This window comes from Sciurus vulgaris, assembly GCF_902686455.1.
Source record: "Sciurus vulgaris genome assembly, chromosome: X".
Lineage (NCBI taxonomy): Eukaryota > Metazoa > Chordata > Mammalia > Rodentia > Sciuridae > Sciurus > Sciurus vulgaris.
This window is the reverse complement of record NC_136471.1, coordinates 73,357,193-73,382,066: the sequence shown is the minus strand read 5'-3', so window position 1 is coordinate 73,382,066 and position 24,874 is coordinate 73,357,193. Positions and strand designations below refer to the sequence as shown.

Here is a 24,874-nt window from a genome sequence, read left to right as displayed (position 1 = left end):
TCGAGCTTGTAATCCTTCTGCCTCAACCTCCTGAGTTGCAGAAATTATGGTATATGGCATCACTCCCAGCTTATGCGCCTGTATTTTATATGGACCTCAAACGCCATATATAGTACAATTTTATGTTTCATATTCAAGTTATTTCATTTGCACTAACTCTGTAAGCATACCTAACACTGAGTACCTAGTCCCTAGCAGCAGCATATATAATGCAGTAGTGAAGTGTACGGATTCTAGATCCAGATGGCCAAGGCTTGAATCTACAACTTACAAGCTCTGAAATCCTAGGCAAATCAATAAACTTCTTTGTGCATCAATTGCTTCATCTGAAAATGATAATGACAGTACCTACTTTCGATTATGGGAGCATTAAATTAGTTAATACACGAAAAGTGGTATGTATATATGTGTGCTTACCATTAATAATGTCGTAACCGGAACAATTACACTGCATTTTTTTAATTCTTAAACACGGTGGGGTGAGTCAGGAGGACGGGGCCTTTTCCGACTTCTGCAAGGTCTCCGAACTTAAGTAAGGCCTAACGTAGCAGAATTCCATTTTGGGGAGCCAGGACACCAGGTTTTCAAAAGGAGGTGGCATTTCACTGGTAATTCCACCGGGTTGGGGTGGGCGCTTTTCTGAAGGCAGTCTAGGGCTGGAGCAGCATCGCAGCTCCTTGGGTGTGGCTCCTGGACCAAGGCCGCAGAAGCTGTGGGCCTCTCACACTTTCCACAGCCATTCCGCAGCTCCACCCAGCTCCCATCCGCCCCACCTGCGGGTCCCTTCACACCGCCTCTCGCTCCGCCCCTAGTCAGGAAGGTTCCCGCAGCTCGCAGCGTGCCGGACGTGACAAATGGAAGCCTCACGTCCCACCAGTTCCCTCGCAGACGGACAGCACCTCGGAGCAATGGCAGCGCGCCGGCCCCTTTGGGCCGCGGCCAATAGCGGCTGCTCTGCTTGGCGCGCCCTGATCCGTGGCCGGGAAGGGGCGGTGCGGGAGGCGGGGCGTCGGGGGGCGGTGCGGGCGCGCTCCCGGTCCGCGAGGTGCTCGGCATTCTGCACGCGTCTGGACAGTACGTCGGTCGCATTATCCTTTTCTCAATCGCCGACCTCTCGCCCTCTCCTCATTGCCAAAATGTCGCTGTCTAACAAACTGACTCTGGACAAGCTGGACGTGAAGGGAAAGAGGGTCGTTATGAGGTAATCTTACAAATCTGCCCGCGTGCCCTGTAGGTTTTGCCTCAGCCTCTTTGGCCTGGGCGGACTTGCTTTCCAGTCTACCCAAAGTTACTTTCACCTCTCAGCGGGATCCCTGGGGTCTTAGATTTGCGGGACGAGGCTGCCCTCCTTTGGGGCTGAGACTGTGCCCAAGTTTGAGGGTTCCTAACCATTTTTCTTTTAGTCCAGGAAGCGCCGTAGTCACCTTACGGGAATGGATCCCACCGAGAAAGGGCTCAGATTGCCCAGATCTATTTTTCCTCTTTCCTGCTCCTGAAATGCACTTACAGCCCCTCATCGGCGAATGGGACCCAATTCTTACCCCCTAAATCTTTAGGCCCTAGGAAAGGGACCTTGAAAGGTCATTTGGGTAATCTCCCTTCCCCCACCATTCTAGACCTTCCCAGACAAATGAAAAAATGACCCTCATTTTAAAGGTCCTTGCACAAAAGGATATGTTTCCCAGAGGATGTTTCTTTAAATGTGTAAGTATGGAACCCCCATAAAGAATTGGGGGTGGGAGGATGGGGCGCACCGGATGAGGCCCTGCAGAGTTTATGTAACAAGCCTCTGCTGCCCTACCGTGTGGTTGGACTTCGGGCCAAGGGGTTTGCATCAGGATTGTGACACATACTGGGTAATGGTAGCGCAGGGTGTGGCTGTTCATACTTGCTATTCTTCAACCTCTCTCTGGCATGTGGGTAGCGAAACAGGACATTAGAAGTGAGGAAGCCTCCCCAAGCACGTGGGGGTCTCTTACACTGCACATGTGGATCCTTGGTCATTTACCAACATGGCTTCTCCCTTATCTGCCAGAATTACTAGTAGGGTGTATGGAATTTATACATGTATCCTTTTTGTAATGCATGATACAATTCTGCATGCCAAGAATAAGGTGCATGAAGATGGGAAGATGGGTAGGGATGAAACTTGATAGTTCATGTACTGTTAAAAAGGGCCATAAGAATTTGATTGATTGCCTTGTGCAGCCCTGACCTTTTAGGGAATGTAGGCAGTTGATGGGTATGTATGTGAATGGTGTGATTCAGCCCCTTTTACAGTTTGGACCAGTTAAATGAGGTCATCTTTTGGATATTAATGGATGCACAAGGCAGTAGGGGATCTTCTTTTACTCCAGCTTTAAACATATGAGGGCATTTATGAGCTAGAGAACTGTATGTGTATCCTAAAAGTTAATGTAGCTCTCCTCTTCTCATTTCATTATGGCCAGGACTAGTCTGCAGTTTGCCTTCTCTACCTTCCTACGGAAATAGAACCCAATAGGAATGTCCATGAAAAATACCTGATATCCATATTTCCCCAAATGGGATAGCCTTTGTAATCTGAACAAACTAGGAATCCCAGCCATCCTAGTATTAGATAAGGGCTCTCTGTGGACCTTGTACCATCATCCTATGAAAAGGCGATAGTCTATCTGGAATACAGAACTGGTAGACATTGGCCTGCAACTACCTCTTAGGTTTTAATTATTCTTTTTCATTTCCACTGTGCTTAAGGCTGACCTTTCCAGATGCATGTATCAACAGAAAGACAAGGAATGGGGCATCATGCTAGTCACTTGCTATAATGGCAGTCAGGAGCTTTATCTCCTCTCTTTGCAGGTAAACTGGCTTGAGGAATTAACTTGGCTGGTTGTGGGTGGGAGCGGAGGACGAGGTGCTTATCTTTTTTGCCTCTGCATCCAATAAAGTTTCATTTAACACAGATTAACCCTGAGCCACGAAATGATTGGCTAGTCCTGTTTTGCTGATGGAAGATGACCTGTTCAAGGTTACTGAAGTAGCAAGTTGGTGGCAGAGCCAGGGCTACAATTTGGGTCTCTTTGGCTACCAATCAGATCCTTTACATATTTGAACATAATGAACTAGGACAGGTTAAAATAAACCTTTTGTCTGCTGAAGGTTACAGTCAATAATTTTCTCACAGTAAATTGTATTTATTTAGGCTGAAGACAGGAAGTTATTTTGTTTCCTGATTATTAATGTATCTCTTTTGAACAGAGTCACATTGTAGATTTTTTTTGGAGGAGCCCAGACAAACCCTGCCTGCTCAGCTCAATTCCTTTTTGTTTCAGTGCCTTTATGTGGTGGTGGCTGGCAGTGTTTCAGAAATGGGGCCTCCTGAGTAGTGGCTGCTTCATTTGCCTCTTTGTCCTGTGGAAGGAACTGTGTGTTTGCTGACAGTCCCCTGGTTTGAATTGCCAAGGGAAATCAACTGTCTTGTTGGGGGAACTTTCCATAGCCAGAAACTTGACTGGTTAATTACCAAGTTCCACCTCAGTTTTTTCGGACTCCCATTGACTTTACAGTCTCTTTGAGTAAATTTCCTGCTTATTTTTGCCATGTCATTTCCTTTCTTCTGTCCCATAGGTTGCCAGTCATCTTTTGCTTGCTTGTAAAGCACTTCCCCTTTCCTTGTTCCCTCCTGTTTTTTAAACCTCACTGTTTTTCTCTAACTTGTTATAACTTGTTAAGCAACAGCCCTGATGCAGTGGAAAGAGAAAAAACTGACAGCAAAAGAAGAAATGCCTCCAAAACAGCTGTAATACCCCAGTTTTCTAATCAGGGACAGTGATACTATGATGGACATGGTTGCTTTGAGAGTTTTTAATGGAACTGAGTCTGGAGTCCTGAGATTTCAAGTAATAAAGACTTGATATTCATATTCCAAACAAATCAATGATTTAAAAAATTTATTTTGAAATAATTATAGTTACAGGAGAGTTGCAAAGATCATACAGTGAGGTATTGTTCATTCAGTTTCCCCTGGTGGATAGATCTTACATTAATTATAGTACAATATCAAGAGTGGGAAACTGACATTGGTATAAAGTGTATATAGTTCTGTTACTTTATCATGTGTAGATTTGTGAAACCACCACCATAATCAAGATACAGATCTGTATCACTACCAAGATCTCCCTCATGCTATCCCTTTGTAGTCACACCCCATTCCTAACTCCTGGTCATTACTGATTTCTCCTGTTTCTAAAATTTTGTCATTTCAAAAAAGTTATGTAGTTGGGTGAGGCAGTACAAACCTGTAATCCCAGCAGCTCAGGAGGATGAGGCAGGAGGATCGTGAGTTCAAAGCCAGCCTCAGCAACTTAGCAAGGCACTAAGCAACTCAGTGAGACACTGTCTCTAAAATACAAAACAGTGCTGGGGATGTGGCTGAGTGGTTAAGTACCCCTGGGTTCAGTACCTGGTACCAAAAAAGAAAAAGAAGTTATATAAATGGAATTATATAGTGTGTAACTTTTTGGTATTGACTTTTTCACTCAGCATTATATCATCAAGATTTCTCCAAGTTGTCACATGTATTGGTAGTACATTCCTTTGTATTGCTGAGCAGTTTTCTATGGTATGATTATATCATAATTTGTTGAAACATTCATCCACTGGACATTTGAGTTGTTTCTAGTTTTGGGCTATTGTAAATGAAGTCAGTATGAACATATGCTGTAATTACTCTGGGATAAATGTTAGGAGTGGAATTTCTGGGTCATATTTAACTCTCCTCCCTTTTTTTTTGTTTTGGGGATTGAACCTAGGGCCTCCCACATGCTTTTCAAGTGCCCTGCAATTGAGATATGCTCCTAACTTGTATTTAACCTTTTGAGGGAATTTCCAGATTGTTTCCCACAGCTGTGGCACCATTTTACATTCCTACCAGCAGTGTACAAGTAATCTCTGCATCCTCACCAGCATTGGTGTGTCATTATTTTTTTTTTAATTTTAGCCATTCTGATACGTGTGCAGTGATATCTGAATTTATTCCTGTGGCAAAGCTCAGGAATGTTTCAGGGAAGTGCAAAAGGAAGGGGTGCAGATTTTACATAAAATGGAATGAGTAGAATGTGTAGGCAAGAGCAGTTACTGTGTTGGAGTCTTAAGAGGAGAAGCTGAAAATAGACTTGCTGAGAGTATAGACGATGACGAGGGCAGTGAGGAGAGAGTACAAATCCAATTTTCATCAGTGAGCTGATGCCATGCAACATGGATAGAGGAGACAGATTCTTGGGTGTTTCTGCCCAAAGGCATTCCTTCCTGTAAGGTCTAGGGGTAGGGAACAGTGATGCAAGGGGTGGTTTGTGCTCACTCTCTTGCCATTAGCTCTTGCCTTTCTGGGAAGCTGCAGTGGTGCAAATGACCCGTGGTAACAGGATACCTGATTCTTTGGAATGCACTCTGATGCTGGCAGGGGCCTTGTTCAAGATATTTAAAGAAGATGCTTAGAATCAGAATCAAGTGGCCTGAAACTAAGCAGAGTATATTTCTTTCTTTAGAGGCATACTACCTTTTAGTTTTGAAGGCTTTCTTTAGAATGGTTGAATATAGAAGAAATATTTCCCTCAGTCTACTTTTGGAAAAGGCTCCTCAGGCCTAGGACATACAGAAAATGTAGTGGTTTTCTCAGTAGGTCTGAAGAATTTCATAGTCATCTCCCAGCCCTCAGCTGTTGAGAGGAAGCAGGTGGTGCAAAGGGCAGAAGGAAAAGATGGAGTTTTGTGATGGAGGACAGCAGCAGTTTTCTTGACTATTCACACTTCCCTGTAGTCCCTTAGCAGTTGTTTGTAGTAATGTCTTCCAAATCACAGATTTATAATTTGAAGAAGCATTAACATATATAAGAGCTAACACTTAATAGCACATAACTGTGTGCCGGATACTCTCCTAAGCACTTTACAAATTGGTTATTTAATTCTCTTAATGACTATGACGTAGATACTATCACCCCCATTCTACAGATAAGAAAAAAAAATATGATCTTGGCAGGCAAAACAGACCTTAAAATAGGAGCCATAGATTATTGCTTTCAGTCACAATAGAAGTAGGCTGAGGTTCCTAGGGATTCAGAATTGGTTCTTAAAAATGGTAAAGCAGTCATCTGTTAGGTTAGAAGGGAAAGATTGTGGTACATTATTAGCTTGTGACATTTGACTGCTTCCCTTGTAATTGTCTGTCAGGTGGGCTAGGGTACATGTCTCATGCTTTCAGGCTTTTTGAAAGGTAGCCTTTTAAATAAGGTTATCTTATTTGTATTGTCTGCTTGAAGGATAATGTGTGAGCTTGGTACTTGACCCTGGGTTACTTCCTAGTCTTAAGGCCACAGGCTTTCTCCAAAATAAATGATCGTATCTTCTTGATTTTTTTTTTTTTTTTGTTCCAGGAATTGAACCAGGGGTGCTTTACCACAAAGCTACATACCCAACCCTTTTTTTAAAAAAATATCTTTTTAGTTGTAGATGGACACAGTGCCTTTATTTTATTAATTGTTTGATGTAGTGCTGAGGATTGAACCCAGTGCTTTACACGTGCTAGGCAAGCATTCTACCACTGAGCTACAACCCCAGCCCTCCAGACCTTTTTGTTTTTATTTTTATTTTGAGACAGGGTATTGCTAAGTTGCTGCAGTTGGCCTCAAATTTGTGATCCTCCTTCTTCAGCCTCCCCTGCGATTATAGGCATGCACCACTGCCACCAGGCAATGATATTCTCTTAATGTGTGTGTGTGTTTTCCAGTATTGGGGATAGAATCGAGGAGTACTGTGTCCCTGAGCTACATCCCCAGTCCCCCCTACCCCTATTTTGAGACCAGGATTTGCTAAGTTGCTAAGGCTGGTCTCAAACCTGAGGTCCTCCTGTTCCAGCCTTCACAGTTGCTAGGATCACAGGTGTGCGTCACCATTACAGACTCTTGATGCGTTTTTATTTAAATTTTAATTTTCATTATTTTAAAATTTAATATATTATAATTATATATAATAGTGGGGTTCATTACACCATTTATATATGCACATAACACAATTTGCTCCATTTTATTCTTTAGTATTTCCCCTTTCCCTCCTCCAACCCTCTTCATTCTACTGATCTCCCTTCTGTTTTTAATTGGTTAATGTGTTTTATTCTTCTAATTAATTTTTCCTTTGAGTGATGTTAGTTTCACAAGGACCCAGGAATAGAATCAGAAGCATTAGAATCAAGATTCATTTCTTACTTTTCTTCATCCATGACGATGCTACTCAGATAGTCATTCCAGACCTAGATGGAAGTACTTTCAAATGGAATTGACTTTAGCTTCCCAGGTCTTCAGGTATAGTTCCTGTGATTTAAGTAAGGTTTTTTATTTTTTATTTTTTGAAATTTCTTTTAAAGTGTGAGGTCATACTTAAAAGGGTATAAATCATAATCTCAACAAAGTATCACATAATGAGCACATTTATGCAATCACTCAGGTCAAGAATAAGTAGAACATTACCAGAAGCCCCCTCTGGTATTCTATCCCAGTGGCTAATTATTATCTTGACTTTTAATGTCCCTGATTATTTTTAAGGTGAGATTTGAACTTCTGGCTTACTTAACTGGTTCAGTAAAAGTGCTTCTCTTGATCTTGAGGGAATGGTAAGTTGATCATGGTTCTGAAACTGAAATTTTGTTTCTTTTTTAGGGTGGACTTCAATGTTCCTATGAAGAATAACCAGATAACGAACAACCAGAGGTAATGTCTCTGCTAAATCTGAGCTGGGTTTAAGAGGTGTATTGGTGTGAATATATAGGATAAAATGGTTTTCCTTTCATATTGTTAAGTGATAGCAACTTAAGCCATATGATTTTGGCTTTCTTCCAATCTGCCATCTGGTCTGCTTTCTTCTTTCTTTTTAAAAAGATTTTTTAGTTGTAGATGGACACAATATCTTTATTATTTTTATGTGGTGCTGAGGATCAAACCCAGTGCCTTGCACTTGCAAGGCCAGTGCTCTACCACTGAGCTACAGCCCCAGCCCTGGTCTGCTTTCTTATGAGAATGTAAGAATTGCAACATTCTAAATTTTTAAAAATATTTTTAGATGGACATAATATTTTTATTTTGTATGAGGGGCTAAGGATTGATCCCAGTGCCTCACATGTGATATGCAAGCACTCTACCACTGAACCACAACCCCAGCCCCTGAAACATTCTAAATTATGAGAAATACAAATTGAAAAAAAAATCGTCCTAAGAAAGTAATTTTCCTTTCTTCCCTATTTTTTTAATTTGAAGAATTTGGAGTTATTCCTTTTTAAATAATATCAAAGTTTTAGGTTCATTGACTTCTCTTAAGAAATGAAGAACTATGCAAGAGTATTTTTAATACCAATAATTATTAGGCTTACATGTATTTTTACAAGATTATTCCAGATAGCTTTAAAAAGTCAGCTTTGGAGAATTTTGATTCATTTTTACTTTTAATTTAAATTAAATTAAATTTAATTTTGAGACCAGGTCTTGCTGTGTTGCCTAGGCTGGGCATGAACTCATGATCCTCTAGCCTTAGCTTCCTGAGTAGCTGGGAATATAAGTGTGCATTGCCATGACTGGCTTTGATTTGTTTTTGCTTTTAAAAAATGAGGGAAAAGACTTTGAAAGTAATATTTTCAGTCAGTTTAGCTGTTTCAGTGTCTTGGATCCTAGATTCAGAAGCAGAAGTTCTTTTTTTTTTCTTTTTTAAAAAAATTCCACATTTTTTTTTATCAGTGCAGTATAATTGTACACAACAGTGGATTTGTTGTTATGTATTCATGTATATATATATACATATATACACACACACAATATGACAATATAGTTTGTCTAATATCATCCCTTTGCAGTTCCCCTCCTCCTTCTCCCTTGTTCATTTCCTCTTTTCCACTGATCTCCCTTTGATTTTTCTGAGATCCCCCACATACCTTGTTTTCCCCTTTTTTCCTCTCTAGCTGCTATATGAAAGAGAAAACATTTGACCCTTGATCTTCTGAGTCTGGCTTATTGCATTTAACAAAATGTACTCAAGTTCCATCCATTTTCCAGCAAATGCCATAATTTCAATTTTCTTTTCTTCTTTGGTACTAGGCATTGAATCCAGGGCCACCTAGCTACCGAGCCACATCCCCCACTCTTTTTATTTTTATTTTGAGACAGGGTATCACTAAGTTGCTTAGGGCCTTGCTAAATTGCTGGCCTTGAACTTGTAATTCTTTTTCCTCACTCTCCCAAATTGCTGGAATTACAGGTGTGTGCCATTGACTCATCTTTCTTTATGGCTGAGTAAAACTCCATTGTGTATATATAACACATTTTGTTTATCCATTCATCTGTTGATCAACAGGTAGGCCAGTTCCATAGTTTGGCTTTTGTGGATTGTTCTGCTATAAACATGCATGTATTGCTACAGTATGATGACTTTAATTCTTTAGGGTAAATACCAAGGAGAGTTATAGTTGGGTCATATGGTGGCTCCACTCTTAGGAACATTCATACTGATTTTTCATAGTGATTGTACTAATTTATAATCCCACCAACAGTGTAAGTCTTCCTTTCAGAGGCAGAAGTTTTAAGTGATAGTACGGTTCTCACTTCTAATGATTATAAAAGGTTTTTATTTTAAATTTTAAATGAAAATTTGATCTTGAAAGGTGCTTCCCAAGGCCAGTGTTACCCAAAAGAAATGTAATATAAGGCATATTTTATTTAATTCAGTAAGTCTAAAAAATTATTTCAATATATAATCACTATAAAATTAAAGGACAGTTAATATTTTTATGGTAAGTCTTTTTAAGATTCAGCATATATTTTACACATATATAGCACATCTCAGTTTGGACTAGTCTCTTTTCTAGTAGTCAATAGGCACCATAATGACTGTTGGCTAATTACTAATGGCTACCGTATTGGACAATGTAGGTCTAGATCCAGAATATTTTCAGGTATTGGGCCAAGAATAGGGCCTGACATTTTATCATGCACATCCCTGAATTATCATGGTGAACAGCTTTGAACCCTCCCCCATTTTTGTGATGCTGGTGGTTGAACCCTAGACCCCAAGCATGCTAGGCAGGCACTCTTACACTGTTCCACATCCTCACCTTTGACCACTCTTAATTTTCATTATACTGCAGTATGCAGGAAAGATTGGACATTTGTCTATCAAGGTATTTAATGAGTAAAAGCAGAGAAACAGGTCTGGGTGCATCTTGGCACTTTCAGAAATTCATGGGGTTGATTAACAAATGAAGTATTAGAAGCAGTAGAACTTATGTATAAGATAGTTATACATAGTTATGTATAAGATGGTTCATTGGGTCAAACTATATATGACACAGTTTTATTTATTTTATCTAAACAATTTTCTATATCTGTTACATAGCATAAAATATTTTTGAAACATTACTTTTTTGCTTCGTTTTTCCCTTCTTTGCTCAATTATCACTTTATCATGCTTTCCCTGGGCAGCCTATATAAAATCTCCTCCACTGTTATTCTTTAGTCATTCTTTTATCCTCCTTTATTGCTTTACTTTATCTATAACTCTTTAACATGATCTGAAAGATTACACATACATATACATTGTGTGCATGCTTTTACACATACACACATTTAAAAATTTTCTCTCCCTACATTAGAATTCTACTTACATTAGAACAGAGACTGCTTATTTTAATTTTTATTTATTTTTTGCTACTGGGGTTTGATCCTAGGTGTGCTTTACCACAGAGCCACATCTGTAGTCCATTTTTTGAGACAAGGTCTTGCTAAATTGCCCAGGCTGTCCTTGAACTTGTAATCCTCCTGCTTCACCTACTGTGTTGCATGTCTGTTTTTTTTTTTTTAATTTACTTTTATATTCTTTGCACCTGGAATGATATGACTGGCCCAAAAGAATCATTTAGTAAATATTGTTGAAAAATAAATGTTTTGCTTTGTTACCAGGTTGTTTTGTTTTGTACCAGGGATTGAACGCAGGGGCACTTAACCACTGAGCCACATCCCCAGCCCTTTTTAAATTTTATTTAGAGACAAAGTCTTGCCAAATTGCTGAGGCCCTCACTGAATTGCTGAGGCTGGCTTTTGGACTCGTGATCCTCCTGCCTCAGCCTCCCGAGCCGCTGGGATTATAGGCTTGTGCCATTAGTTTTAATTTCTTATAAACTGGGGAAAATAGAAAGCAGCAGGTTTGTAACAAAACTTGTAAATATTTAAAGGAAGCTGGGCAAGCTGGTGCACACCTGTAATTCTAGCAACTTGTGAGGCTGAGGCAGGAAGGTGATATGTTCAAGGCCAGCCTCAGCAACTAAGTGAGACCTTAGCAACTTAGTAAGACCTTGTCTCAAAAAACAAAAGGAACTGGGGATGTATCTCAGTGGTAAAACACCTCTGGGTTTAATCCAAAGTAAAAAAAAAATGCTTAAAGTGAGTTTTTTATTATTGTTTCTATTTTTGGTGGTGGGCCTTATGCAACCTAAGCACATACTCTACTGCTGAGCTTCTTTTTTCTTTTGTGTACTCAGAAATGAACCCAAGGCCTACATCCTCAGCTCTTTTTGTTTTATTTTGAGCCAGGGTCTTATTGAGTTGCCCAGGCTGGCCTCAAACTTGTGATCCTTCTGCCTCAGCTTCCCAAATAGCTGAGGTTATAGGCATGTGCCACTGTGCTGGCTCAGCCCCAGTTTTTTAAAATTAAAATATAATAAATGTGATACATTATGGAAACCAAGTTCTATATGTGTTTATTTTGTCTACATAACAAAGTGACTTAGTATATATTATGGGTGCAGAAAAGTTGCTACAAATTTATTTTTTTCCAAAATTTCCTTCGTGGTTTCAGGATTTGAAATATTATGTCTTCTGCCACCACATAAGAGTGGTGTTTTAGGAGTCTCCAAAAACACCCACATATTCCATAGTGAGGACTTGGCATATAATCGTTCTAATGGTCAAACTATATTTCAGTGAAAGGATGGCATGACAAGATCAGCAAGAGGAAAAGACACAGGAGGAGTCTGGAGAATTCCATGGCTCAGACTTCTAACATACCATGAGGGGACATATCAGATGTGCTCACTACACAGTGAAGAATGTAGTAATTGTGTGCAGTGATTCTTTCTAGAGAAGGCCATTAGAGACTCATTCCAATATTTTTTCTTTCTTTATTTTAACAACCACATATTAGTTGTACATATTAATGGGGTTCAGTGTGATATTTCTATATATGCATATAAAGTGCACTGATTAAATCCAATCACCCTTTTCTGACCTCTCCCACCCTTCCCAATCTTTAGTAATCACCATTCTACTTTCAAGATGATTTGTTTAGATACCACAAATGAGAGAGAACACAGTACTTGTCTTTCTGTATTTCATTTTATATGTTGTCTGCCAGTTCCATCCATTTTGTTGAAAATGATAGAATTTCATTCTTCTTTATGGCCAAATAATACTTTTCTGTTTGTGTATATACATATATGTATGTACATATGTATTTTTTTCTTTATCCATTCATCTGTTGATGAGGGACCTAGGCTGATTGCCATATCTTAGCTATTGTGAATAGCATTGCAGTAAACGTGGATATGAAAAAAATCTTTTGGATACTGATTTCATTTTCTTTGACTATATACCCAGGGGAACTGGTTACATAGGTACCTTCTACCTAGCAACCACCCAAATTTCAGACTTCTAGAAGAGAGTAGATGTTCAACATAAATTAACTTGTTTATACAGTTTAGGGAAAGAACAGCCCTTGCCAGTTAGAGAGCTGAGGGAACATTTCAGAAGCCAAGTTCTTACATACCTGTCAAGGGCCAGCCTTCCAAGCAGGTCCTCCTATAGATAGCAAATTCAGGCTGGCTTTGCAAACTCTTTTCTGCACAAGGGACAAATCCATGATGACCCTATATTATCCTGGGTGGAAGACTGGCATCATATTTAATTTCTTCCCTGGACATGAATTTTAGGACTACCACTGAGTTGCTGACAGTAGATTTGAAGGAACTTAGAAAGGTAAAGGGGCTTTAGGTTTTTTTAAGTCATGAATAAACTATCTCCGAGTAATCCCTAGGAATAACGTTGCTCTGTCAACTGTATTTATTTTATTTTATTTTATTTTATTTTTTCAGGATCAAGGCTGCTGTCCCAAGCATCAAATTCTGTTTGGACAATGGAGCCAAGTCAGTTGTCCTTATGAGCCACCTGGGCAGGCCTGATGGTGTTCCCATGCCTGACAAGTACTCCTTAGAACCAGTTGCTGTAGAACTAAAATCTTTACTGGGCAAGTAAGTGTCAGGCTCTGGTGCTGGTTGGGTATAGGATAGGTTGTCAGGCATGTTGTTATTGGTTTTTGATTTTCAGACTGCTTAAGTGGCTTCATCTCTTGCTCTCCCGAGGGATGTTCTGTTCTTGAAGGACTGTGTGGGTCCAGAAGTAGAGAAAGCTTGTGCCAATCCTGCAGCTGGGTCTGTTATCCTGTTGGAGAACCTTCGCTTTCACGTGGAGGAAGAAGGGAAGGGAAAAGATGCTTCTGGGAACAAGGTGGGTCCTGTGATTTTGACATTATTGAGGATAAGGTCCTTAATCTGTCAGAGACTGTGATTGAAGAATATAAGAAGCTCTTGTTTATTTTTCCCTAGACACCTTTTATTGAAGTATAATATACATGTAAGAATGCACAAACACATAGCTTGATGCATGTGTTAATTTCATGCATCAAGCTTTGTAACTACCACCTGGGTCAAGTAATAGAATACTACCAGCCTCCCAGAAGTCCTCCTGGTATTCAAATGGTTTGAAACATGTGAACACACTTGGGGTATAAGATTATTCAGTGAATTTGATGGTCATGGTGATATTGGATTTAAGGTATTTTCCTAAGAATTATAAAATCTTTTCCTTTGAATCTGTCTTTAGAGTCAAAGATTCTAGGTTTCATCCTCACTTCATAAAGAAACTAAGTCTCAGGAAAAAGATACTAAGTTATAGAAAGGTAATCATTTGACTAAAGTTAGTGGTGCTATTGCTAGACTTACAGCTGAGGCCATTAGATCAACAAACTTTTTCTGTAGTGGCTAGATAGTAAATATTTTAGGTCTTGTGGGTCATAAAGGCCATGTAGGCTCTGCTGGCTCTACTTGGCTCTGCCATTGTCAGGCAAAAGCAGCCATAGATAACCCACAAACAGATTACTATGACTTGACAACCAGAGTTCTATTATTAAATGATCTTTGAGCATGATTTTTTTCTTTATTCTTTTTAGTTATGGATGACAGTAGAATCTATTTTGATATATTTATACAAGCATGGAATATATCTTATTCTAATTAAGATTCCAGTCTTATGGATGTTTGAGCATGATTTTGATTTGATTCAGTAGAAGGGAAGCTGAAGGCACTGTTCAGTACTTTCCACTCTGCTGGTCTTTAGCATCTGAGAACACATGCCCTGAGGCTGGTATCTCAGTCCCCTTTCGACTTCTGACATTTCTTAAGGTCATTGGGAGTGCCTGCTTTCAAGCAGTTTCTTTTCTTAGCAGCACAGGCCCTGATTTTGCCTTATCCTGCCTTTGGCATGGTCTTGATAAAGTACTAGGAGTCAAATGCTGACCTAAAATTTGATGACCTTTTAAACTGAAACTCAAGATGCACAAACTCTAGGGCTTAGAAGTGATGGGAGGCAAACTGGCAAATTGGGGCAAAATGTTTTATTCAGTATATGATGAACTGCTTAAGCTATTCTGTGATTTTTTTTAATAGTTAATTAATTTGGCATTTAGTGTCTAATGGCTTTCAATATCAGAAATTTCAGGAGCCTGGTAATAAATTCAAACTGGACACAAGAATAAAGTGAGAACATAAAATTTTAATTTTATCCAGAGTGACCACATTGATCTTTGAGAATGAACATCATCTTCCTTTTAGTTATTGGCAGATTAAAAATGAGGAATGAATTATGATTATTATTGTTTGATCGTGTGGCATTTTTTTCCCCATTTTTCATACATATATATCTATTTATATATTTATATTACATCATTTAAATATATTATTTGTGTGTGTGTGTGTATTATTATTATTATTTTTTTTGGTACTTGGGATTTAGCCCGGGGCACTTTGCTACTGAGCTACTGAGGGTACATCTCTGGTCCTTTTTAGTTTTTATTTTGAAAATAGGGTCTCACTGAGTTGCTCAGGGCTTCACTAAATTGCTGTGGCTGGCCTTGAACTTGGAACCCTTCTGTCTCTCCCTCCTTAAACACTGGGATTACAAGTGTGGGCCACTGCACCTAGTGGCTCCTTAAACAGTTCTTAAAATGGAATGGTTATCATGCCTTTTTGGTCGATAGGAATATATGAAGGACAGAGAGTTCAACAGTTATATGGTGAATTAGTGTAAGAGCTAGTCCTAGAACCCAGGTCTCCTGATGTTTGAGTAGTGTTACCATTACTACATGTATCATCTTCCAGTCACTAGCGGTAGATGGTTTTCCACCCTAAAGAGATTTTAGGGGCTCCACCATCCTTATTTTTAGTATTCATTCCTCTGTAATTCTTTGGGTCATTAGTGGAAAATGCCATTCTTTGTGGTGGCCTTCTTCACCTCTTGATATGTATGAAAATGGGAGTGGGCAGTTACTAAAATGAGCATCAATTTTGTGCCATGTACCCCTTCATCTGGCATGCTTCCTGTGCATCCTTGCTTAGATACCTGCCAGAGACTTTGTTTTGCTCCCTTTGCCATTCTGTTTTCTGTCCTTTGGGGGATCCCTGGATGGTGAGCTGCTACCTTATAACCCTGTGTTTTCCTTCTATTTTTTTTTCTCTCTCTCTTTGTAGAAGTGTATGTCTTGTTTTCTCAGATGTCTAACTTTGAGGGAAGGCTATAAAAGACTTCCTTTTAAACCAATATAAAATTTTTCTGAGATACTTTTCTATTGTCATGTGTAATTTGCCATCTGTGTCCAAGCCTTCCCTTGTTGCTTTTATGAGGAATATGTATGAGAGCCACTTTGCCTTTGCAGAAGGGCCTTGGTAGTCAGCATCTTGAGTGAAGTATAATACTTTCACAAGGAGAATATATTAAAATGAGGAAATGAGTCAGCCAAAAGGAGAGGGAAGAAAAGTCAGAATTTTGGCCTATAGTTTGGAGAGAGGCCAGTGGAATGTGATTAGCCTCATATGATTAGAGGTTAAGCCATGGCTCAATATTAGATTTGCAATTTTGATGGAGGGTGAGGGAGTGCAGGATCATGAAGAAATGGCAAAAGGATGTGGAATATTTGGGAGAAAAAAACAATCCTGTTGTTAACAATTTGTTGTCCCATCTATTCAAGGTCTTTAGAGAAGTTCAGACAGACTCCTAGTGGCATGAAATGCTTTTACAGTTAGTTGTGTTTGAAGCCATCAACACTTCTGTGTTGGTTTTCATCTTTTGTTTTTCTTTGCAGGTGAAAGCCGAGCCAGCCAAAGTAGAAGCTTTCCGAGCTTCACTTTCCAAACTAGGGGATGTCTATGTGAATGATGCTTTTGGCACTGCACACCGAGCCCACAGGTACCAAGAGCCTTATTGGATGCTGGGTTGGGAGCAGTATTTTTGTTTACTTGAGCAGCTCAAACTCTGGGCTGCCTTTAAAGATTGCTGTATAGTATTGTGATCATTTCAGCTTCTATCTCTAATTGGAGCCACTATTGTGGCTCTTGTTAAGTATCCCTGATCCAGAGAGGAAATAAAGGTAAAAAATGTTGGGAATTATCAAGCTTTTTATGTGGCTTTAGGAAGAGGTTTCTCTTTCTAATGGATATTCCTTTGGGAATGTTATGAGATCAGAATCTTACATTCCTATCAGCTGGTTGATTATTTATTGTATATTGTTTTTTTTTTTTTTTTTGGTATCTGGGATTGAACCCAGAGCGGCTTGACCACTGAGTAACATCCCCAGCTGGTTTTTATTATGAGACAAGGTCTTGCTGAGTTGCTTAGGGTCTTGCTGACTTACTGAGGCTGGCTTTGAACTTGGTGATCCTCCTGCATCACCTCCAAGCTGCTGGGATTACAGGTGTGCACTACTGCACCCAGTTTATTGTATACTGTAATTTAGCCCTTGTCCGGCTGAAGACTATTAGTTATCTTAGAGTCTACCTAAGCTCATTGCCTTTTACTCTTTCTACTTGACCCTGTTTATCAGTCAAAAACCTTATTTTGTACCTATGTGCTTTTTATTGTAGTTTCAGGATGAAAACCATGATCTCTTGGAGACTTAGAAGAGATAAAAGCATTTTAGTGATGAGGAGCTGGCTACTAGAGCTGGGAGAAATAGTAGGATTTGATGAGAATTTGATTGTCTTTGGTCTTTTCTAGCTCCATGGTGGGAGTCAATCTTCCACAGAAGGCTGGTGGTTTTTTGATGAAGAAGGAGCTGAACTATTTTGCCAAGGCCTTGGAGAGCCCAGAGCGACCTTTCCTGGCCATCCTAGGCGGGTATGAAGTATACTTCTGGATTATGTTTTAAGTACTGTTTGCATGGTAGTAGGCCATAACTTGGGTGGTTTATTGTCAGATAGCATAGTCCTGCTGGGTAATTGTGTAGAATTTAATAAAGGGATTATCTATAGAAGTGAGGGTAGATTTAGGGACACTCGAAAGGGACGTTACAATAATTGGGCTACCAATAGGCATCACCATCCCTAGGCCTGAGGGGACAAAGGAAGGAATCCAAAGAGGGTAGTATGTGGAGAGAGCCTTCCAGTTAGAATTATATAGTCTTTGTTCAAGGGATGGATGATTGTCTGGCAGGGAGGGATCCAGGGAAATAAATACTATGATCTTCCTTCAGTCTCCTGTTGTGGCATCCATACCTACCACCAATTGCTGAAACCCAACTGGAAGCCAGAGGATAAGGGAGTCCCTTGATGTGGTTCATGCAAGTCAGCCTCCTGGGATAAAACAGGGTGGAGAAGGGTAGAAAATGGTTGTGGAGGGAAGAATGCAGAAAATCTGCTAAAGGTGCTCATTTCATAATTTTGGAGTTTTGGTGAGGCTCTTACATACAACCTGGCTGGGAATAACTAGGAAAATCTCTTCCTATGTGTTCAATATTATGTGTTTATATAATTTAGACTTCATTTTGCACATTAGATACCTATTTTGTATTTGTTCTTCTGGGGAAAGGGCAGCATGTGGATAGTGATTTTCTCATGGCTTAGTAAAGAATAAAAATTTCAGAATGGATGGTTGAGAGAATACATTTTAGGTGACAAAGGACTGGGAGTGCTTGGATGAGAGAGCGTTGTGTTACTTGGCATGGCTGTTTGGTTGCAGCTTCTTTATGGTTACAGGACTGTGACCCTTCTGTAAGCAGGTTTTTTTCCCCTATGGGGCTAGACACACTCAGCATTTCCTGATGAAAACTGACTCTGGAGTTGGGTGTTGATTTCAGTAGTATAGTTGCTCTCTAGGCTTTATGAGCCCAGTTTCAGAATTCTAAAAATGATCTAGGTGGATTCAGGTTGTTGTGTTTTGTACTTGCAAAAAGGTAAATTATTGGAGTCATTGCCCCTCTTGTACACTGGATTATGAATGTCAGACTCAGCTTTTTTTTCCCTGGAGATTAGGATTTGAGCTGACTGGCTTTGTAGACTTTTTATAGACTCGTAATATGGGAGAGTGCCACCTAGTGGTTATGGTTAGATTTATAGTCCCAGTGAATGCTTGAAATCAGGGATAGCTTGGAAACCTCATATATATTTTTTTTTCTTTCCCTCTATGTACCTATGATAGTTTAATTTATAAATTAGGCACATTGAGAAATTAATAACACTAATGAATTATAGCAATATACTATTATACAAGTTATTTAAAACTTATAATTTGTTTATTTCTAGAATTTTCCATTTAATAATTTTGGACTGTGTTTGACCACAGATAAGTGAAACTGGATAAGGGGGTGCCTACTGTAGCCATTTTGGTGAGGTTGATGTGGAAGATTTTGCCACATTCTTTTTTTTTTTTTTTTTTTGCCACATTCTTATAATGTCGTCTTCTGAGGCAATTAACAATTTCTGGGAAATTTTTACATTAAAACTTTACTGTGGAAACAAACATGTACAGAAGTTGAAAGAATAGCATGATAAACTCCTGAGTATCTGTTTGTTACATTGCTTTAACAATTGACATTTTGCCAGTCTTGTTTTATCTGTGAACCCTATTTTGTTCAGAATTTTTTCCCCCAGTGCTTGGGGTTGAAACCAGGGGTGCTCTACCATTGAGCTATATCCCCAGTCATTTTTTATTTTTTATTTTGTAACAGGGCCTTGCTAAGTTCCTGAGGCTGGCCTCGAAGTTGAGATCCTTCTGCCTCATTCTCCAGATTAGTTGGGATTAGAGCCATGTACCACTGTGCCCAGCTAGGAATTTTCTTTTAAATAACCACCATATTATACATAAGTTACTTTGTTAAGTATCCTTTATTCTATAATAGTCCCCTTCTCATTTTCATTCCATCAGTGTGTTGAAGAAACAGGGACATTTGAGCTGTACACTGGCCCTTAGAAGATGAGCATGTATTTTTTGTGTGCAAAGATGCCAGGATGGTGTGAAGATGATGTATATTCAGTAGAAACTGTACTTTGAATTTTGGTCTTTTCTTGGGCTAGTGATGTGCAGTATAATACTTTCTTGGGACGACATGCTAGAAGTGAGCTACAGTTCCCAGCCAGTCATGCAGTCATGATGGTAAACAATGTTTAACTCTATAGTGTACTGTACTGCTAAGCTGTGGTGTTTGTCAGATTTAGTGTATTAACTGCATTTTCAACTTACTATATTTTCAACTTATGGTGGCTTTATTGGATGCAAGTTTAGGAGTCTCTGTATGTGTGTACACATTTTAAACAAATAATCAATTCTTACCCTTAGTGGTGACCAGTCCATACAAGTGAAATACAGAGCCTCTTACCATCCATTCCCCTGTATCATTGTTGCTTTATTCCATAGGATCTCTCAGGGTGGGCATCATCTTGTTTATTGAATGAAGAGGGAAACAGTCCTGAAGTGATTTGGCCATTTAAGTGGGATTTAAATGTATGGGAACATTTATGGAAGGCTAACTATTTGTTTCTCTTAGGATTTTTTTTCTCTCACAGGGAGGTAAGAGGTACATGTATTTATTTTCCTCCACTGGAAAATAAGCTTCAAAAGGGCAGGAATCTTTCTTTTGCCCACTGAGGTTTCTTAAACACCTAGAACAGTGCTTGGCACAGAGTAGGTGCCCAGTATAGGTGTTGAATTAAGTGGTTCAGCAGAAAAATACCTTAAAGAAATTGTCCCCAGCAACTGAGCATGCGGTGTGAATTGAGACTAGAAATATATTTTTGTTCAGTATATGTTTGGTGTACAATCTTATCCCTGTTCTAGGATTAAGACAGTTTTGAGTAGATGCAGGGATCTCATGATTAGCAACCTTGCTCAGGTACAGTTGGCAGTCTGGACCCTGTGAATTTTGAGGGGAGTATATGAGGAATCCATGGTTTATTTGGATAAGGGTTGGTTTTCCTTTCCTTTTTTCAGTGCTGAGGATTGAATCTAGGGCCTTGTGAATACTAGGCAAATACTCTATTACTGAGCTGGGTCCTCAGCCAAGGTTTTCTAAGCCCTTCTTGTTTTGGTGCCATATCTTCAAAGGTTTCTTTGAAATGGATTGGGCTTTTGGGTTGGAGAAACACAGGGCAAAGTTATGCAGTACTTGGTCACTCTGGGGCATATTTTTGTTCCCTGCCTTAGCATAAAATCTCAAGCTCTGTTATATTATTACTTCCCCAGTTAATCATTATTTTGGTGGTTTTTGCTTTCTCTTCTAGAGCTAAAGTTGCAGATAAGATCCAGCTGATCAATAATATGCTGGACAAAGTCAATGAGATGATTATTGGTGGTGGAATGGCTTTTACCTTCCTTAAGGTGCTCAACAACATGGAGGTAGGAAACCAATGCCAATGTGAAGTAGCTCTTCATTATAATAGCAGCTTATCTAAATTTAAAAAAGAAAACCAACCGATATGAAGCCTCCCTAAGAACAACTGTTTTTTCTTTTTTTATTATAATTGGTTATACATTTTGACACATTATACACAGATGTAGCATAACTTCTTATTCTTCTGGCTGTACATGGTGCTGAGTCACACCAGTAGTGTAATCATACATGTGTATAGGGTAATAATGTAATTTATGTGTCATTCTACTGTCCTTCTCATCCCCACTGCCCCATCCCTCCCTTCATCTCATTCCCTTCTGCACAATCCAAAGTTCCTTCATTCTTCCCTCCCCTCCCCACTATGGATCAGCATTTGCTGATCAGAAAACTTTCAGCCTTTGGTTTTTTGGGACTGGCTTATTTTGCTTAGCATGATATTCTCCATCTCCATTCGTTTACCTGCAAATGCCATAATTTCATTCTTCTTTAAGACTGAGTAATATTCCACTGTGTATGTGTATCAGATTTTCTTTATCTATTCATCTGTTGAAGGGCATCTAGGTTGGTTCCATAGTTTAGCTATTGTGAATTGAGCTGCTATGAACTTTGATGTGGCGGTGTCACAGTAGTATGCTGATTTTTAAGTCCTTTGGGTATAAATTGAGGAGTGGGATAGCTGGGTCAAATGGTAAAAACTCCTGTTTTTATCCTATCAAGTTGTTTTCTTTTTGCAATTGTTTCTTTATATTGTATCATGTCTGATTCCTATCCACTTTTGTGAGGCAGTCATGTTCTTAGTATTGAGGCTAATCTTCATCATCTTGACCTCCCCCTCCCCATACAGATTGGCACTTCTCTGTTTGATGAAGAAGGATCCAAGATTGTCAAAGACCTTATGTCCAAAGCTGAGAAGAATGGTGTGAAGATTACTTTGCCTGTTGATTTTGTCACTGCTGACAAGTTTGATGAGAATGCCAAGACTGGCCAAGCCACTGTGGCCTCTGGCATACCTGCTGGCTGGATGGTGAGTCACTTCAGTGGTTGGTAGTATGAGTGAACAGAAACTTTTGTGTCATCTAGCCAACCAACTAACATTTTTTGTGATGCTGGGATCAAATCTAGGAACTTGTTCTTGCTAGGCAAGTGCTCTACTGCTGAGCTACAACCCCAGCTGTCCAACAAACACTAGGAGCTATCAGAGAGGGCTCCAGATGTGCAGTGAAACACTTTTTGTGGTAGAATTCATGGGGTGAAAGCAGTGGTATCAGTGGAAAGCAGTGGTATACAGATCTTCAACCTGTATGAGAAAACTTACATGAAAACATTAACATAGAAGTATACTAATTATAATGAAAAATGTATGTATTAGAGATTAATATAAAAAAACTAATATAAATAGTTGATCATAGTCTTCTCCACATATTTTGATAGCTGTATAGAATCATATCATGTTGGCATGCCCGTTTGCTGAGTCATTTTTCTTTTGTTAGGCTTTTGGGTATTATTTCTCAGTGTTAGGCATTTGGGTTCATCATTTCTCAGTGTCCCTAAGACCAGCAGTATAGGCATCATTTCTGGAATTTGTTGAAGAATATATTACTCCACACTTACTGAATCTGAAACCCTGGAAGCCTGGGAGAGGGCCTCAACAAATTGTGTTTGAACAAAGTGTCCTGGTGATTCTGATGCATGCCAAAGTTTGAGAACTACTGGTCTAGTTCAGTATTTCTCAATCTCAACATTTTTGACATCTCCATTTTTATTGTGGAGGTCTGTAGTTTCATTGTGAGATGTTTAAAGCATCCTTGGCCACTACGTGCTAGTAGTCCCCCCCGCCACAATTTTATCTTTCAGAAATGTCTTCAGACATTGCTTCATGTCTCTTGTGGAGATGCAGGTCTGACCCAGGTTGAGATCCACTGATCTTTTTCTTGTTTGTCATACATAGTGTGGCCAAAATTGTCTGCATTAAATAACTTGAGGTTTTCCCTTGTACTTGATCATTCATAAAGTAGAATTTTTGAGTCAAGGGGCACGGATAAGTTTATGATTTTAAAGACTGAAGGGTACCTTTTGGTTTTAGAAGAAACTCTGGTGTTTAGCCTTGTGTTCGGACTTGGTGAAGGTGGTATTTGCTCTTCCAAGTAACTTTCCTCTCCTCGGCAGCTCATCTTCTCTTTTAACTCTACCCCTCAGGGCTTGGACTGTGGTCCTGAGAGCAGCAAGAAGTATGCTGAGGCTGTCAGTCGGGCTAAGCAAATTGTATGGAATGGACCTGTGGGTGTTTTTGAATGGGAAGCTTTTGCCCGGGGAACCAAAGCACTCATGGATGAGGTGGTGAAAGCTACTTCCAGGGGCTGCATCACCATCATAGGTAAGGTGTCCTTTACAAAACTAATACTAAGGTGAACTGGCAGAATTCTAATCAGAGGAAGGTAGAAGGGGGAATGGTAGACTTTTCTTGGGCCTCTTGGTGTTAGGTGAATCTTTAGAGCAAATGGGTATATTGTAGGAGCATCTTCATGAAAGAGTTGGGACTTCATACAACTACTTTTGGGTTGCCTTATAGTTTTGGTGCTGATCAACTTTTTTTCTTTCTACTTTCCCTTTTTACCTGGCTTTCATTCAACAGGTGGTGGAGACACGGCCACTTGCTGTGCCAAATGGAACACAGAGGATAAAGTCAGCCATGTAAGCACTGGTGGTGGTGCTAGTTTGGAGCTCCTGGAAGGTGAGGTTCTTCCTTGGTTTTTGGCTTATTTGGTGGTAGTGGGGGGACTCTTCACTAAGAAGTGGGTAGAATGGAATAAAGAAAGTTAATGGCTAGTACTGTCATTAGCAGTCATTATTAGCTGGGCAGTACAAATGGAGGAACTTCGAATAAAGCTCTTGTATCCTTTTCAGGAGGGGAGGGGCAAAAAGGAATTTGTTCTTAAACATGTCACATTCTAGTAGACCTGGGACACAAAATGCAAAAGTTGCCCAACTCCTGGCTAAATTATCTTAAAGAAGAGCTGACATGTTATTGGGAACAGAGAAGGGGGCAGATCTGGCTTAGTGGGCCCTATAGTAATGCTGTCTATGTGTATGTGCTCTCTCAAAAACAGGTAAAGTCCTTCCCGGGGTGGATGCTCTCAGCAATGTTTAGTACTTTCCTGCCTTTTGGTTCCTGTGCACGGCCCCTAAGTCATCTTAGCATTGGCATTAGCTAAAACCTCCCCCCACATCAAGATTCAGCTAGTGGCCAAGAGATGTAGCACCAGGAACCCTTAAACAGTTGCACAGCATCTCAGCTCATCTTTACTGCACCCTGGATTTGCCTATATTCTTCAAGATACCATTTAAATTTCTTAGTGACTAAACCATCGTGCATTCTAGAGTGCATCTATTTATATTTTGCCTGTTAAAACAAAGCCAACTGTGTTAGCTTAGTTTTCTTTTTGACGTAGCTTATTTTGATTAGCTTGTCACTGTTCACTACTTGGCATGGAAACAAGATGAAATTCCAGTTTTAGGGAGAAGCAATTGATGATCTATTAAATAATCAATAAAAGTGTCCATTGAAACTGGAATTTTTTTCCTGTCATACTTTGTTAGGAAGGGTAAGAACAGAAACTTGAAGGGACCAAATATCTACTTTTCTAAATGTAAGAAATGGGGTGGCAGCAGTGGGGAGGTGGGGGGATTAGGTGAAGTCTACTCCTTATTGAAGGGCTACTCTATGGCAGATACTGCTAGTATTTTGTTTTAAAATATTATCAGTTTGACATAATCATAATTTAAATAGTCAAGGTTTCTATAGCAGCAAATAGAGCTCCAGCTCAACTCGCATTTGTGAGTCCCATTTGCCAGAGGTGACCACTGTTTTTCTAGTTATT

General features: G+C 39.6%; 1 protein-coding gene across 1 annotated transcript; it reads left to right on the top strand.

Annotated features, from left to right (window-relative positions):
- Positions 1-1,026: 1,026 nt before the first annotated feature.
- On the top strand, positions 1,027-24,214 carry PGK1 (phosphoglycerate kinase 1). Its single transcript, XM_079124878.1, has 11 exons — positions 1,027-1,201; positions 7,691-7,741; positions 13,159-13,314; positions 13,426-13,570; positions 16,479-16,582; positions 17,390-17,509; positions 20,887-21,001; positions 21,841-22,020; positions 23,193-23,370; positions 23,629-23,727; positions 24,104-24,214. The coding sequence occupies exons 1-11, from the start codon at positions 1,137-1,139 to the stop codon at positions 24,142-24,144; spliced, it is 1,254 nt and encodes a 417-aa protein (XP_078981004.1). The 5' UTR covers positions 1,027-1,136; the 3' UTR covers positions 24,145-24,214.
- The last annotated feature ends 660 nt before the right edge of the window (positions 24,215-24,874 follow it).

Bases quoted from the DNA above. Each gene is read 5' to 3' on its own strand.
- PGK1 (XM_079124878.1), top strand. From the start codon at position 1,137: ATGTCGCTGTCTAACAAACTGACTCTGGACAAGCTGGACGTGAAGGGA. The intron at 13,571-16,478 runs GTGGGTCCTGTG...TTTTCTTTGCAG, and splicing joins AAGATGCTTCTGGGAACAAG to GTGAAAGCCGAGCCAGCCAA. The intron at 17,510-20,886 runs GTATGAAGTATA...TTTCTCTTCTAG, and splicing joins TTCCTGGCCATCCTAGGCGG to AGCTAAAGTTGCAGATAAGA.